The sequence below is a fragment of the Triticum aestivum genome, chromosome 6D, assembly GCF_018294505.1.
Source record: "Triticum aestivum cultivar Chinese Spring chromosome 6D, IWGSC CS RefSeq v2.1, whole genome shotgun sequence".
Classification (NCBI taxonomy): Eukaryota; Viridiplantae; Streptophyta; class Magnoliopsida; order Poales; family Poaceae; genus Triticum; species Triticum aestivum.
The window spans coordinates 440,421,627-440,438,353 of NC_057811.1; the positions used below are offsets into that span (position 1 = coordinate 440,421,627).

General features: G+C 43.6%; 1 protein-coding gene across 4 annotated transcripts; it reads right to left on the reverse strand.

Annotated features, from left to right (window-relative positions):
- Positions 1–676: 676 nt before the first annotated feature.
- Positions 677–16,181, reverse strand: LOC123145672 (uncharacterized). Of its 4 annotated transcripts, none has more exons than XM_044565140.1 (19): positions 14,639–16,181; positions 13,470–13,555; positions 13,020–13,388; positions 12,832–12,915; positions 12,311–12,757; positions 11,508–11,574; positions 9,687–9,882; positions 9,310–9,413; positions 9,000–9,209; positions 8,562–8,794; positions 6,969–7,193; positions 6,675–6,899; positions 6,549–6,602; positions 6,251–6,316; positions 6,024–6,161; positions 5,497–5,550; positions 4,843–4,902; positions 1,251–1,619; positions 677–1,177 (listed from the first exon to the last, which is right to left on the reverse strand). In XM_044565140.1, exons 1-19 carry the CDS (start codon positions 15,960–15,962, stop codon positions 1,010–1,012), a joined length of 4,479 nt encoding a protein of 1,492 aa, XP_044421075.1. In that variant the 5' UTR covers positions 15,963–16,181; the 3' UTR covers positions 677–1,009. The 4 variants fall into 4 exon arrangements, with proteins under 4 accessions (XP_044421075.1, XP_044421074.1, XP_044421072.1 ...); XM_044565139.1 differs by having other exon boundaries at positions 677–1,174; positions 6,675–6,896; positions 8,547–8,794; positions 14,639–16,180; XM_044565137.1 differs by having other exon boundaries at positions 8,547–8,794; positions 14,639–16,179.
- Between the last annotated feature and the right edge of the window lie 546 nt (positions 16,182–16,727).

Sequence of the window (16,727 nt, forward strand, 5' to 3'; positions counted from 1 at the left end):
CACATCAGTGTCTCTATAGTAGCAGTAGGAATACAAACGTGATACGCCTGGCTCCAATGCCCAAGCCCATCAGAAAAATCACCACTTGGAAACATACAGCAGGCACCAACTGGCAGGGTTCAAGCACAACTAATGGCAACAGTTACCATTACAAAACTCAACAGATGCTTTTACATTGCCAGTGTAGCTTGCAGTACAAGCCAACACATTTGACCAAACTTACAAATCTGGACGGCAAGCGGAAAACACCTGTCTCAGACCAAAATATCTGAACACCAGCACATAACTTGAAAATCTGGTAAGCATGTTAACTTCCCCTTTCCTGTTGTCTTGCTTGGCAGCATAAATCATGTTAATCCTAGAGAAAATATATCCAAAAACCTACTGGTTCCATCAGACGACCATCTGATACCAATCAACACAAAAGGGGCCAATCCAATCTTGGCCTGTGCTATACCGGCTCTCACCGGTAACTGCCTGCTCAACATTAGTAGCTGGTCCAGTCTATCGGACTGCTTTCACTGTCTCCATTCCTACAAATAACATGAATCAGATCTTGTTAGATAGATATTACCAAATGCGTCCTCCCAATCACAGGTGGAATGCCATCCCAGCAGTCATTCCAGGTCCCTTATTTTTCTTCTACAGCCAAAAAGGAATGGTGATTCTCACTCTCTTTTGCATAACTAAACTATGCATTTGTAAAAGGTAGGAATGTACAAGGAAAATTTACAAAATCTGTACTCTAAAAACAAATCTATATACACAGGTGACAGGCGTCTTTGTATAGCCCTGCTAGGTGAATTGCACCTATGTTTCCATTCATCCAAGTCACCCCAGCCCATACCAAACACTCATTCACAACTAGTTTGGTTTGCATCATTCTACAGCTTGATTCCAATTAGTTTGGTAATCCTTGCAGCAAAAGCACAGGCCAGCACTGCTTGATGCTTGTGCTTTTCAGTTGACAACACTAGGCATGCAAATTTTTTGTGAATTTCAGCTATCCCTATCCACCAGGCTCTTGTGGTTCATGGGTCTGTGTATTTCGTTTCCATGGTTTCTCTTTAGAAAGAGAATCACGGGGTACATATGCATATCCCTTTGGAAGGCGTTGGTTCTGTGTGGACGCTTGATCAGATGTCATAACCAGCTCCTTTTGAAAGGTTTCTGCCTGCTGCAAAATCATGTGTTGTGCATTAGCTTGGTGCCAGAAATAACTGAACAACTGGAAAGAAAACAGTACAAACCTTATTATCTTTTGTTTTTTGTTTTCCATCTTCCAATTTCAGTAGGGCATTCACTGATCTTTGTGGAAGTCGCTTACCAGCAAGTGGCCCCCTCTCACTGAACTTCCGTTTGAAAGATATCAGTGTCCTTGAGCTATCAGCTGTGTTTCCCTCAGCATCTCTGTTATTAAGGGAAAATCTGACGGTATTTATCCCAGAAATACTGCTATCCACCGTGACATCATCAGATCGTTGCATGGTTCCACTGCATGATTTATTATTAACCGAAGTAGTGGCAGATTCTGAACTAGCTCCGGGTGTTCGGTAGGAGAAAACAACAGTATCCTTGGTTTTGGCGAGTATGTCATGGTCACACAGAACTGTCTCTCTCTGGCAAAATAAGTAACACAGCAAATTAGTTCATTGTAGGCATTGCAATCTGTTGTCAGCAAAATATTTGAAACTGAAAGGGCATCCCCTATTATGAACATTTACACAAAACCTAATAGGACAATACGCATTGAAGCCACGACAAGGGACAGGACTTCTCCTTTTTGTCAAAAAATACCGATGATTTATTTTTTATAGTTACCAGACTCGCTGACTATGCCAAATATAATCCAATCTGATCAACTCAATACAACCAATCCCAGTCGGCAGTTGAAGATTAGAGTTTAAAACAAGTACAGATGGAATGAATGACCTCCCAAATATATCTCAATCTGATCAATTTAATTTAATTATTCAACCAATCCCACTGCTCTAACAATTGGAGGTCGGATTTTAGAAACAGTAGACGTGGAACAAATGGCACATACCTCCCCCCCTCTTTTGTGCACTGCACCAACCACACACATACACTACAAAACTGAAACGTATAGCTACGTAGAAAGGCTGCACAGCAATCAAGATCTCATAGGGGCCAGAACCTGGGTACATTTTCGAAAGAAATCGGGTAACAGTGCATATGATATTTTCTTTTACAAAGTTAAGAAGAAAAATGTTCAATTCGAGGGAAAGATGATTAAATTGATTTGGCAAAGGAGAGGTAGGACGGAAGAGAGGGCAGGGGAGAAGGAAGAAGGCATTGTGGTGCTGGATGTTAGCATAATCTTGATTGGTTAGATCAATTTGGGAAGTGTTAGTCAGTCTGGCTTGCATGTTATGGCCTTGGTTTGAGTTAGTTTCTTACGTCAGTTTTGCAACTGGTTTCAAATCGGTCTGGACTTTGCCATGTCCGTGAGTCCCGTAAGCACTTGCATTTGTGTTGCAAGTATTACTAGTAGTTCATGTTGGAGTTAGTACAAGCTAGTTTAGGTTTACGTAGCCATCAAGGTTACGTGCGAACAGATTAGGAAGGAAACAATTTTGAGTCCAGTTTGGATTCAATACCATGTCCGAGTAGGTGTTTTGTCCTGGTTGTGCGCATAGTTAAAAAAGGCGCGCCTAGGCTCTAGGTGATAGAAGGGGGAGCCTTGGCGCAGCGGCGAAGCTGTTGCCTAGTGACCATGAGGTCACGGGTTCGAGTCCTGGAAACAGCCTCTTGCGGAAATGTACGAAAAGGCTGCGTAGAAAAGATTCAAAGTGGTCGGACCATTCCCCGGACCCTACGCAAGCGGGAGCTACGTGCACCGGGCTGCCCTTTTTTAGGCTCTAGGCGACAGCAAAACGCCTAGCGCTTAATTGCCCTTATGTACCAAAGCGCAAGGTGGTGGCATAGCGCACAATTAACGCCTAGTGCTTTTTAAAACTTTGATTGTGTGTGAGTATACATAAACACAGCCAACCTATAGTTTTGTAACATGGGTTTGTCATAGAAATAATACAAGGAGGTGCCTTTCACGGAAGAATTTTGTCCGTGAGTGTTCGTGATACTTTGATATGATCGATCCGTGGGGGGAAACAAACATTTGGTATCAGAGTGGCATCCATGATTAGAACCGCGTTTGCACTGGGGAGGCGACCCCTACTAGTGGCCCGGAGCGGCGGTCGTCGTTCGGTGGAGCGACAAGGAAGTGAAGGCAGGCAAGCCGTCGTCGGAGAGGTAGTGGAAGATTATTGGAGCGAGCCGATGAGTCGAGAACCTGGAGTGGAAGAGACAAAAGAGACGAGGTCCTTGAGAAGATCCAGATTCATGTTCTTTTTCAGTCTGCTCCTTCTCGGAAGTGACAAATCACGAACCACGAATACGAATTGGAGGGGCGATTTCGATTCACAGATAGCTACGAGATACAGCTCCTGCTTAATCTGCTTCTCTCCTGGGTGTATGGGTGTATGCATTTCATGGAGCAGGCACTGTCATCAACCACGCCAAACAAGCATGTGGAGGCCAACGGAGAACGTTGCAATGTCCGTGTTGGTAGGCAAGTACCTTCTGTGGTCTGGCAGGCCCACTTGGGGATGGCAACCACTTGTTTGGCAATGTCCAACATTCTCCATAATATTGTACTTTTGGTTCTACTGGCTGGTGCATGAATCTTAATATGGTACCAGAGCCAAGAAGTCTTGGGTTCAGGTTCCGCTTTAGCAATTTAAATTCAAAAAAAATGCTTGACCTTTTTCTATCCATGTTAATACTGGTTGAATTATATGTGGATTGCCTGACCTTCTCCATCAGTTCAGACTTTTGGTTCTATACTGGTTGGTGCATGAAACTTCATGGCGATCAGAGGATGTCGATCCAGTGGTAAAGGTACTGGGGCAGGGGAGGCTAATGGGTGTGGCGCGTGATGCCAGAACAGAAGTCTGCGAAGAGGCGAGTCTAAGCAGGGGCAGAAGGCCCCACATTGGTGGCTCCAATGGGGACGGAAGTGAATTTGGCAATGGATGTACCAGCCGTTGCTGGAAAATCGTCCATGAGATTGGCATCTTGGGCAGTGGAGGTGATTGCTGCGGCGTGTGGCTGTAGTTGAGGTGGCAGCGGGTGGTGTGGAAACATATTTGGTGGTGCCAGCGGAAGTGGATTAGTTGGGAGGGTGGCGGTGCTTTGCTGAAGGGCCATGAGATCCTTCTTCAGAACAGCGTGGTTTGCCTATCCGTAATCTGATATCGGTCACAACGAGATAATTTGGGTGTGGTAAGGCCCGAATACTGGAGATAGGGAACTCATCCTCAATAACCCAGTAACAGGTCAGTGACGTGGGTTCCTAACATCGACGAAAGGCTCCGAGGCCTAGAGAAGTTCAGTTTATTTCATTGCTTGATACAAAGAGTTGCACGATGGATCTTTGTACAGCTTGTCCCATAAGAATCAAACTCAACCAATCTTGCATAACACGATAACCTTCTGTGATTCCTAATTGCTAAGCATGGCTGGGCTACCTCTTTAGCCCATAACAATACCGTTCCATAAATTCCGAAACAACACCATCATGAAGTAAATCGAAGGAAACACCAGACAGATAAGGTTGCAAACTTTTAGATGGTGCAACAAAATAAATCCTATGAAATTGTATATGCCGTTTCATAGGTTAGTATTCAAGTATTATTTCCATCTATTCTTCTAAGGAAAAAGGAAAGTGACTGATACAAAATAAATAAATAGATGTAGCTTCAAGATGTACTTCAGTTTTCAAGGCACCACAGGAGAAGTACAATTGACGGCCGGACATACCTTCACCTTCTCTCTCTTAATTACCCTCTCACATAAGAGGCGGAACTTCTCCAACTCAACCTGCAAATGATATAATAATGCCTCAAGTAGTCAAAGACAATCTCTAGAAATGTCTTGTGACATACATAAATGCCTCGCAAGCAAGGCTAGTGCATCAATTTGAAAGAACCATGTAGAACACAAAAAAGGTGGTTAGCTACGAGCATCTAGTGTGCACCACCATAACTTGAGCTAGCAGGTGCATCTCACCACTTAATAAGTTAATATGTATCGGTTATCTTTCAGCAGCACTCCTCGATAAGAGATAAAAATGAGAATGGTGGGTGCATGGTGCTTCCATGCTCGAGATGAAGCACCAACTGCTACTAGTACTATCCGCAAAAAATAAAATAAAAATGCTACTGGTACTAGTAGGGTTGATTGTTCAGATTATCAGTGATTACTAAGATCAAAACAAGAATCTAGTTACTGTATCCAGCTCACTAGTATGTTCCAGTAATGGAGCGGCATGCTGATATGATGTTAGGAAGTTAATGAACGCACAATAAAATCCTTTCCAAAAGAAGCGTTTATTGATACCTAACTATTCATAGGTTCTGTGTTCATCCAAATTTACTTGACAGCCAATAATATGCAACAGGCATTATTACTAACCCTCGTCCTTTTCAAGCTATTGACTTCCTCGGGCCAGTACTTCCAGGCATCAGTCTGCGTAAAGTTTGAAGAGCAAAGTAAGATACTGAAGATAACTCTACCAAGCACAGGAAAAAGTAACAAATATGTGCCCTGTTGATCCATTATACTAACCCTTGCCCGTGCACATTATTTTACCTCATTATGGTAAAAATCTAATGCTATATTTAAGCTACTCCCTCCATTCCACAATGTAGTGCGCCCGCGCTTCCCGAGATCTAAGTTTGACCATAATTTAACCAACGAGACCGACTGCGGCGGGAGCAAAAATTATACCACTGAATTCGTATTTCGATACTTAGATCTCGGGAAGCGCGGGCGCACTACATTGTGGAATGGAGGGAGTATCAATTTGCGGCAGGGGACCAAGTTCACTTACTGTTATAGTAGCACATTTATTTGCAGGATAGAAGGTGAATAGTTAGCCTGTTCGTAGGTACAAATGAAAGAAACCCATTGCTCCAAAATAGTCTTGATGCTGCACTTACCTCTTTCTGCTCGCTGCTGTGTTTGCCACAGTATGCCTTGTGCTGCGCCACAGTCCCAAATCCTTTAGTGTTCATGTAGAAACCAGCATCTCTAGCACAAGAAGGATGAAAAGTGGTGTGGCAGTCCTCACTGTTGCACTGCGTAATAGGAAGAGAAACTTGTCAAACTCTGAAGTGTGTGATCTATTCATGCTCTAAGTTACAGGCAGGGACAGGTGATGATTTACCTTGAGACACGCACCAACTTTGATGTTGCAGACACAACAAGTATCTTTCTCCTTTACAAGGGTTTCCTGATTGATATAACATTAAGTAGCCAAATATTAAAATGATGTAGCATAACAAGAGAGGATAACACTAACGAATAACAAAAGCTTCTAGTTATATGGACAGTAAAAAGGTGTTATATTTATTCCTGAAAATGAACACCACATTTGATTATATATGAACAACAAAAATAACAGAGGAGGTAATTCCAGAAAAGGAAAGCTAGAGAAAACTGCAATGCTGGACAGAGAAGAGTACCATTCCGCTCACTGGATCATCTTGTCCTCTCATGTACTTCGTCTCCAACAACCACTAGGAAAATATTAGGAAAAAAATTAGAACTCAACCTCATATGGAAACAAAAGGTGACAACAATTTAAATACCTCGGCACAGAACGCATGAGTCCACTGCCCATCTATAGTCTTTCTAAAAGCACCAGATGTTCCATGGCACAGAGCACATCGTACCAGGGATAATTTTGTGCCATTACTGTCAGATTGATCACTAGAGCTAGCATCTTCTGGTGAAATATCTTCACAAAGTTCACATTTCCAGCGGCCAATGCATATCTCTAGATATTTATAGCAATCTATGTGGACAGCAGCCTGCTGAACAGGTCAAAGTTAATAGAACACAATGGAGCATAATATCTCAAAACTCAACAGAATCCAAAGCACCTTGCATCCGGAGCAGACAGATACTCGGTTCAACACAGTTTCACCCCGCATGCATACATCACAGTAGAGTGCATTTTCTTTTGAGTAAATTGGCATATGAAAAATGCCGGAGTTAGTAACTTGTGAAACTTTGCTGTTGGATGGCTTTGATGAATCCTTGGGCCGTGGTAATGAAGGAGTCCGCTGGGCAACTCTTGAAGATCCAGCACCAAATTTTGGAGAACTCTACAAGTGCACAAGAAATAAGATACATAGCCTCTCAAAAATAATTAGTCCATATTACCCCCCTAAATTTGTGTTGGAGTTCGGATTACAACCCTCAATTTCAATACCGGTGAAAATACCCCCAAACTACGAAAACTGTTTAGATTACAACCCTATCCTGCTTGAGGTGGTTTTGTTCTCCGGTTTTGTCCTCCGTGGCGCCACATCAGCGTTTCCACATCACTAAACTCTCTCTCCTGAAAAAGAACTCGCTACTTCTCTCTTCCCTCTCGTCCCGTGAGAGAGCGAGAGAAGCTACCTACTGGGTGCTGCCGTCGTCATTGTTGCTGAAAGCCACAACAACATCAAGGAGAAGCTCCTCACCCCCTCCCCCCCAACTCTCGTTTTCCCTCTGTCTCAATCCCCTTCCTTCTATTTCTTCTCTTCCCGAGGGAATAGGACTGAGCCGCCACCCAGCGCCTCTCGCCGGTGTGTGTGTCGCATCTTACCTCACGTCGCCACCGGAGAAATGACAGAGTGAATCCATGCTGGAACCGGTAGCTGGCCACTGCATGTCTGGCGGCAGACTACATACTACTAGAAGCATGAACAGGAAAGGAAAGTGGAAAACAATCCATATGCTTCCATTGTATAAGAAAACCACAAGAGGAAGTGAAAGAAAGAATTTGAATCGGGAGGGAGGAATCAATCAAATGACTCTGTACCAAGCTCACGCATCACTGCGAAACATCACAGGTCTGGCATTCCATCAAATATTTGCAGTGCAACTTGATCAACATATATCTTTTTTCCCCAAACTCATGCATGATCCAATGACGAAGCCAGATCTCACGGCACCAAAGTACTGGAGAGATTCAAAAAACAGAACGATCTGGAGACACTTGACAGGGTCACCAAAGTGCTCACAAATCACCATGATAGTTCACGACGCGGGGCCACCGGGTGGATTGAGACTCCATCTCTGGAACTGTGAGATGTGGCTTCCTCGAGTTGGCCGCTGGGTAGTTGTATGAGTCCTCACACCGTCGGAACTCATGCAAAATTAGCAGCCTCACGCACACCGTCCGAATCAAGGAGCTGGGATCTGACAGTTGCTTCACACGGGAGACAAACAAAAGGGATGCAGTAGGAACAAGAGAGAGGAAGCTGACGTGGGCATGTTGACCTGCCAATACTAGGGTCAAAGCCACCTCAAACTGGGAAGGGTTGTAATCTGAACTGTTTTAAGAGTTTAAGAGTGTATTTTGAACAGTATTAAAACTGAGTGTTGTAATCTGAACTCCAGCACATGTTTAGGGTGGGTAATATGGACTTCTCTCAAAAAAATTATCTAAAAAAAGTACAGTAAGAAACCTCTCGACGGAGTACATCATCATTTGCATCTTTTCTCACAGTGGAGTTACGCGAGGAGGCTGCAACAGCAGCTGCAGCTTCTGCTAGTACAGCCTGGGCTTCTTTATGTCTCTTCTCTTTTCTGCCACGTTTCTTAGCTTCTCTAACGTCACGAAGAAACTGATTGACACGGATGAAGTCCCATTTTCTTTTACTGAAAACATCCAACTCGCAAGAAAGATTCTGGACAACCTTTACTATTAAGTCTTCTGCAAGATTCAAGTGTATAATGATTCAGAAAAATGAAGACACGGCAACTTCATTATCTTAGGGCAGCTTCATGGACAGTGTTGACACAATAAGGCCATTGACGTAAAATGAGCAACAAAGGAATCGACAAGGTTTTATTATTCTGGAAAAATGCCACCAGAAAAGTAACGGATACAAATAATATATTAACAGAAGAAATCTTACCGCATCTATGCTTCAGAACCATAGCATTGTCAAGCAGCCTAGCTTGTAAGAACAACGTTTCTGCTTCTACTTCATCATCAGGCGAATGATCAAGGATTCCCAGAGCTTTTGCTCTAGAAAGTTGATCTGTCACATCAATTCCTGTTGTTTCCGTAAGTTCTACTAAGGAATCCACAGGTCTTTTCTCATCGGAAGAGCATAATTGCTCTTCTAATAATATTCGACCAAGGAAAAATAGATTCAGTTAGAGCATGGAAAGTACCAAAAATATAGAAAAAATATTTATTTCGAGAAGGTATTAAGAATTTACCAGGATGATACTGTGTCTGCTTATTCTGCTTCAAATCATGGTTCCAAAGATGAGCAATCTTTGTCTTGATAAATGGATGAATGTAAGAATGAGAATCATCAAAGCTGCATGAAGCAAAATAGGGTTCAACAACCTGAGCAAAATAGGAGGACCTACGTGGCTATGTTCATGCAAAAGAAAGAAAGAAAAAAGTGGTTTGAAAGTAAAGAAAGAAGATGGTTACTCCCTCCGTTCCAAATTACTCGTCGCAGAAATGGATGTATCTAGAACTAAAATACATCTAGATACATCCATACCTCTGACAAGTAATTCGGAACGGAGGGAGTAGAAGAAACCACAGCAGAATAGGCCAAAAAATAATTAGTTGGGTTATTTACTTCAAAAAAGGCTGTCCATGAACGTGATCCATATTACAATCATGATGATTGCATACGCCATTTTCAACTGAATCTGACCCATGTTTAGCATTATCACCCCAAGAAGAGGTTTTATCCAATGAAGATACACACTCCTCCACTTCCGAGCCAAGTTCAGCCTCAGTCAAGTCGTTACTTTTCCTTCCAAGTGATGTACCTGTTCATAACATATTGTAAGAACTAGAACATACCACAATTACGTGAATAATTATTCAAATGATTTGTTAAATAAAACATATATATTTTAAAAGAAAATACTGTAATGTATATATAATCAGTGCTTTTTGCGTGAATAAGAGTTAACTTTCCCATCTAGGTCCATAAAATAAGCAATGCTTTGAGAATTTCCATACAGAAATCCTGTCTGAAAGGGATTTCTATTGATTTGAGGATTTCTATACCTTCCCATTGTACGCTTCGTTTCACCCGTTTTTATTATGTTCCATGTATCAGATCATTTGAACCCGTAAAAGGAAATAAAATACCACTAACAAGTTGGAAGAAAGATAGAAGAAGCTTTACAACTAAAACTTCCAAGTCACCTAAATTTTACAGAAGCTAGCTTTCAATGGTACAATTTCAAATTCAACAATGTCACCGCATTTAACATGCAATGGCTTCAAATTCACCTATTTTTGGTATGCAGCACTTTGAGCTCGCAAAAGAAATTAAATCATTAAATTAATCTTGCAAATGAGTAGCTATGACTTTAACTGAAAGACTTAATTAAAATACAAAGGTTTGCTCATTTGTCACCACAGCGGCTTCATAAAGTAATCACTGTTTTCAAAAGGTATTTACTTGGTCAGGCAACAGGTGCCTCCATCCATTAGAGTTTTCTGACAGGAATAGATGCAAGGTGTGGGTCCTAGCTTAGAGGTAGATTTTTGCGCCTAAAGTCTGGGTGCTCTTATAATTTTCACTTTTTGATAGAATATAAGTACTTGAAAGTTTCTTTTTTGGGGTCACAACAGTAAAATCTTACTAGAATGGAAAACACTACTACATCACTCAGCACAGGATAACAAGCTCAAACTGGCCCTATGGCCCTAGAATGAGTTGGTATAGCTAGTAAAGCACACTATGCTCACAAAGAGAACATTACCAAAACATATTGTTTCTTGCATGGCAGTAACGACAGGGAAGAACTGGTCTTGTCCAATACAAGAAAAAAATTATGAAGACACCGGCAATAACCTTAAAACACCCACAAGCGATAAATATAGAACAGCACTGTCACGACCATTGCATTGCATCATTGTAAGGAATAATAAAAGTGAACTTGTAAGTTGTAACCCAGTTACACTTATGAGTGGAGATATCTAATATAGTTCAAAATTATAAGAAAAAGCAATATGAGTAATGCATGCTTGAAATTTGTAACCAATTAAACACTTTAACACAGAAAATAACGATCCCGTGTAAGCTTGGAAAATTCACAAAGTTGGCAGCCACCTCACCATAATAGAAGTAGACAAGCTAAAACAAAGAGCATTTAGAGCTGGTGCAGCACTAAGTGAAGTTCTTTTCAGGATGCCTCTCGGACTGGGTCGCCTCATATATAAGACATCTAACTGGTAACCTTTGTTAAAACGTTTGTTTTGCTTTGTCTAATTTGGTTTCGTGAATGAACAATTAACCAAAATAAAACTCACATTCACTCGCTAATACAAAAGAGAACAGAAGGATAAAACAGCAAGCAACTAAAATGCTATCTAGAGCGTAGAGGTCAAGCGAAACGCAGTGATAACTCTGGAGTACTGGTCGAACAAAAGATTTTACCTTGAAGTTGATTTGGTATCTCCATGGAAGTATCAAATACTTTATTGCCAGAGCTGCTGTTTGATATCTGTCACAAGGATGGGAATCAAAACTGCATCCAGATTTAAAGATCATTTCCTTAAGACCGTAAATAATGACAGCACAGCCTACTGAGCAAAGGTAACCTGGAGGTCACAACCTAACCATAATAGGGCGACACAAACAATGATGACAGAACAGAATCTAAATGCCATCGGTTAGCTATCATCTCAGTTGAACTTTTTGAGGTAAAGATTAAGAAGACACCCTGAAAACCAATGCTCGGCAGGGAGAGACAAGAAAGCTTAAGATTCCATTCAAGGGACAATCCATTTGTGAACGCTAACAGAAAAGTCATCTACCATTTACTACTGAATTTCAGATAATATACTTGCCATTTAGCACGGAATAGGTCCTGCAATCCTACATAATCAGCGTTCACAGCAAACAGCGTACACACATATCACTTTGGCCACTTGGCCTTGTGGAATTTAAAAGAAAACCCATCAGAGCAACTAAGGATATCTCTCCCCTCAAAAGAACACAACAGATAAAGTTTCCCTTATTTCCATTTTATACTTTCTCCAACACCCTAAAGCTCGCAGGAAAGCAGATATGGGTGCAGAAACATTGTCAATTAAGGTGTATGCTCACTTTGCCCATTATGCAGGAAAATGAATCAAAGAAAACTATCATCTACACACTGATATTTCATGCTTCGCACCAGTTCAGGTACAACAAACAAGCAAAGCTTCACAGAATACTCAATAGTATGTTTTTCTTACCAATTTTTCATCCACTTCCTTTGAAGTATCCTTGCCTCCAACTAGGGACAAATTTCCAGTATATTCTTTTGCAAGATCTTCAGCAAGAAAATACTCATGATCAGCACTTCCTTTAACCACGTTCTTTTTTCCATTTTCAAAAGTAGTTCCAGTTGAACGTATTGCCTTCTCTTCTTCAAGAATCTTGTCATTATCTTTAGATCTTGGTGATGAGGGTTTTGGTACAGCAGAATCTGACATCTCAAATGTAGCTCCTTTGTCCTCTAGGACTAATGAACTCTTCACATTGACACTATCTGTACTGTCAGACCCATCTAATTTGTTATCTTGCACCACATCTGAGCTCCCTTTAAGAGTGATCGCTTGAACAGCTAGTATATGTGCAGATTTTTGAAGCCACTTGATGATTTTCAACTTCAACCCATGGGAAAAGGTCGTAGTTTCACCCTGAGAATCAGAGAATTAGCAAAATAGCTTGGAAATAAATTTGTAATACTAGGCATAAGCTACATCCAAAGTACCACGAGAGCAGCTTCCAAGGATGCTGAAGAAATACCCACTTCGGATGCTATATCACTCACGCTAGCATTCCCTCTTTCGATTAGCTGCAAATACAGTAGACATTAAATTTTTTCTTCCTTGCCAAAGGCTCAGCAGTACATGCCTAGGTAATTATTGGATTCTGAATCAGGAGCAGTTAGCCAGTTACCTTTTTAAGCACCATAGCAATATCACCAGAGTTCCTCATAAGATTATCACCAACTGAGGGATGATCAGTATCAATTTCCATACTTCGAGTTGCTTGAGCATTTAAATTTCTAACCTTATGGGGCAAAGCACCATGCTCCATCGTCTCTACTTTGATAAGGTTATCAGGGTTAAAGCTGCTGGTTTCATGGTTCAAGGATCTGTCCTTTTTCTTGCGTGTGAATCTCAGTTTTGGTATCTTTCCACTGCCGAGATTTGCATCATTCAGCCTCACTTCTGTAGGACTCTGCTCAGATGCATTATTACCTTTCTCTACAGAGTTGACATATCCAACTGAAGAATGCTTTGAGCAAAACGCTCTCAGCTCAACCTGCAGAACAAACAAACATGAAAAATGAACTGCAGCAATCTACATAAGGTTGTGTCAACAGCCAGAAGATAATGATCTCACATTAGGAAGTCCAAATTTTCCCCATATCTCCATTTGGTGCTTGGACTCTCGTGCACATATAGGATGAAAGGCTGTCCGGCAGGCCCCTGAAACCACATGGAGCTTAGCATTAACAACATGCAAAAGTGGGTAAAACTCTGCACGAATGGACAGTAACCATAAATTAATAATTCTTTAGCATGGCTATATATATCATAGATGGTACTAACTATAACTGGCACAAAAGTTGAGGGAAATAACAAAGATAACTCAAACAGAACATGTTTCTTTTCATAGTATAATGTATCACAAATGAACAGCTTTTAGGGCACATATTTAGGACATAATTCAATGCTTACTCTATCTTGAGCAGCCACTTTACAAAAATATCATATATCAAAAAGAGCTCAGGGTATTGCAATATCTAAGAGAATGTTTTCAGCCATGAGAAAATAACACACAAAGCATTGTTGGTTAATTAGGCAAACAAGTCAATCAACACTAACAGTATCACAATCAAATAAGTGTCAATCACAGAGCCAAGGAATCAATCAACATAAAACAAGATTCCTTCATGTCGCCACGAGAAAATAACAGAGAACATCTTCGTTTACTTAGACAAGCAAGTCAATAACACAATACCAAAGTATCACAGGACACCACTTTAGTCAAGGAAAACCTTACTAAGAGGCTGCATCCACTCGAGCACTACAAGCCAAGTCCTGAAAGTGATTCTGGCTTTTCGAAAAGTAGCACCCAGTGAACAGGATATTTCATGGGGAAAACAGCAGTCACGCATAATGCACCATTTTAGATGATGAAGGTGGCACCCTGGCCTAATGGTCTCATTATAAAAGACTACTACAGAAGTTTGTCACTCCACATAGGAGAAAGGATAGCAATACACTGAAGAGATACAAGCCGAATCAAATATCATGAGGCCTATTGCTAGATCACTATTTTACAAATCATTCTAATGTCCCAGCCTGGTACAGCAGAATACGGATTATTATGCTTGACTGCAAACAGCATTCTACACCTAATTTTAAACAATTAATGATAATGATACAACACAAGACTGCAGTTCTCAAGCAATATTCTGCAAAACATATGGTCTCATAACCTTACGAATTATATTTAGTCAATCAAACTCAAAATGTGATAATGGAAACAAGGAGTAAAGTACATACCATGGCTGCATCGAATGCATGCACCATGCTTAACCTTGCAAATGTTACACACCAGTTTCCTCTGATTCTCTTGCACCCATCCAACATTTGTAATAGGCTCCATTGAGTCCATGTCCTCCACAAGAGCCTCTGGCCTCCAAAGAGTACAAAACAAGTGTGCGAATTTTAGGCTGCCTCCATCTGCAGTTCGACTAGGCTCCCCTATTACAGGTTTTAGGGCCCCTTTCTCCTTTGGGCATAGCAAACACGGCATTGAAAGGGTGATGCCTGCATCTTTCTTCAATGAGCACCCTGTCGACTCCACATACTTGCACCAAGTGCACAACCACTGGCCATCTGGCACAACATGCAAACCATAGCACCACTGGTGCACGGAAACCTTGCAGTTATTACAGCAAAGCATCCTATTGGACGCCATTTCAGTCTCTCCCAAACAGCAAACATCGCACATCGTCCCAGCCTGAGATCCCAGGCGTGGAAGCAGCACAAGCTGCTCCAACCCAGCATCCACACCTATGAGCTTCCTCTTCTTGTTTGGCCTCTCAGAAGTGAGCACAACTCGCTGCCTTGCTCCTAGCAGCCAGTTCAGCGATGTGCCTGCCTCATCAGCACATGCTGGTGACGCGGTGCCGCCGCTGCTACTACCTTGCTCCACTTCCATTGGCCACTCCCGCTTCACAACAGCATCATGTAAGCGCTGCTCCAGGCTCTGCTCACCACGCTCTCCGGTAGTAACCAGCTGCTGCACGACCACATCATGTATGCCCTGCTCCACGCTCATGCTACTGACAAAATCCATGGTCTGCCCACTGCGCTCCTTGGTACTGACGACCTCCTCGCCGCCCACGCCCAGGTAGGAGCTCGTCTCGGCCACAGCGACATCAAACGTCTCGCCTTGGTCCAGCAAGTCCTCGGTGGTGCCCAGAAATGGGATGGCGAGGCACGGGTCGAGCTCCCCGTGGGCGAAGGGGAGCTTGGGCGTCAACATTTCGACGTCGCCCATGGTGACCGGCCTGAAATAGGCCTCGAAGTGGTCCCACGCGCCCTTCTTCCCGGAGGAGAGCGCCGCCGCGTTGAGCTGCGGCGGGCGCTCCTCGGCGGCCGCGTCGGGGAGCTCGAGCTTCTTGTGCTTCTTCCGCCTGTCGCTGGGCCCCGACCAGCTGACGAGGCGCGCGGGCAGGGTGGGCGCCCTGGACGCCGTCTCCTCGCCCTCGAACGGGGTCCGCAGGGACAGCGCCTTCCTGGCCTGCTCGAACGGGTCGACGCCGCCGAGGGCCGGGCCCTCCGGCGAGCCCTCGGCGCCGGCCATGCCCCGGGCGCTCATGCGGGGGAGGGGCGCATCGCCGGGGGAGGCGCCCGCGTCGGGGGAGGGGGCCTCCGGCGAGGCGGGACGGCGGGGCGGGGCTAGGGTTAGGGTTTCGTTCCGAGCGAGCGACCGACCGACCGACCGGGGGGAGCTCTGCTCAGTTTCCCGACCGCGCCTTCAATTTCTCTCTCCGGCCCGGTTTTCTCGGTACGGGGTTCGGATCCGATGGGAGGGAGGGAGGGGGAAGAGGGAGGGGGGGAGCGGGGCGGGGTGGGGTGGGGTGGTGGGGGCTAGCTGGCTAGTAGGCGGGCGTGGCCGCGCCGGGACACGGGGTCCGTTGTGCATAGACCCAAATCGCGGGCTGGATACACGTCGCAAACGGCAACTTTACAGCCCCCGGGCTGGCGTGCGCGCGGTGTTTCGTTCGGGTGAAGCGAGGCCGGCCGGGAGCGCAGACGGAACGGAAAACGGGGGAGCGTGTCCCGTCCTACTGTCAACCGCATTTGGAGGCTTCCATCCCTGGCGATTCGACGGTGCAGGATGGACGCAGCACGGGACATGCACCAACAATTAATCTACCCCTCAAAAAAATTAATGTTATTAATTATCTTTTTGCGGGTGATATACGCCCTCGATCGCGATCTGATTTTACCAGATAATTGCCCTTGCGTTGCAGCGGGGCGTAAGTATTTATCGGAATATCTAACTGGCGAACGTTCGCTGGGATGGAGCTCCCAGCGAACGACTTTAAAGCCGTTGGATTGTGATCAAACGCATGTCATT

Bases quoted from the DNA above. Each gene is read 5' to 3' on its own strand.
- LOC123145672 (XM_044565137.1), bottom strand. From the start codon at position 15,962: ATGAGCGCCCGGGGCATGGCCGGCGCCGAGGGCTCGCCGGAGGGCCCG. The intron at 5,551-6,023 runs GTAAGTGCAGCA...AACTTTACGCAG, and splicing joins ACAGCAGCGAGCAGAAAGAG to ACTGATGCCTGGAAGTACTG. The intron at 1,620-4,842 runs GTATGTCCGGCC...TTATTTTGCCAG, and splicing joins TTAAGAGAGAGAAGGTGAAG to AGAGAGACAGTTCTGTGTGA.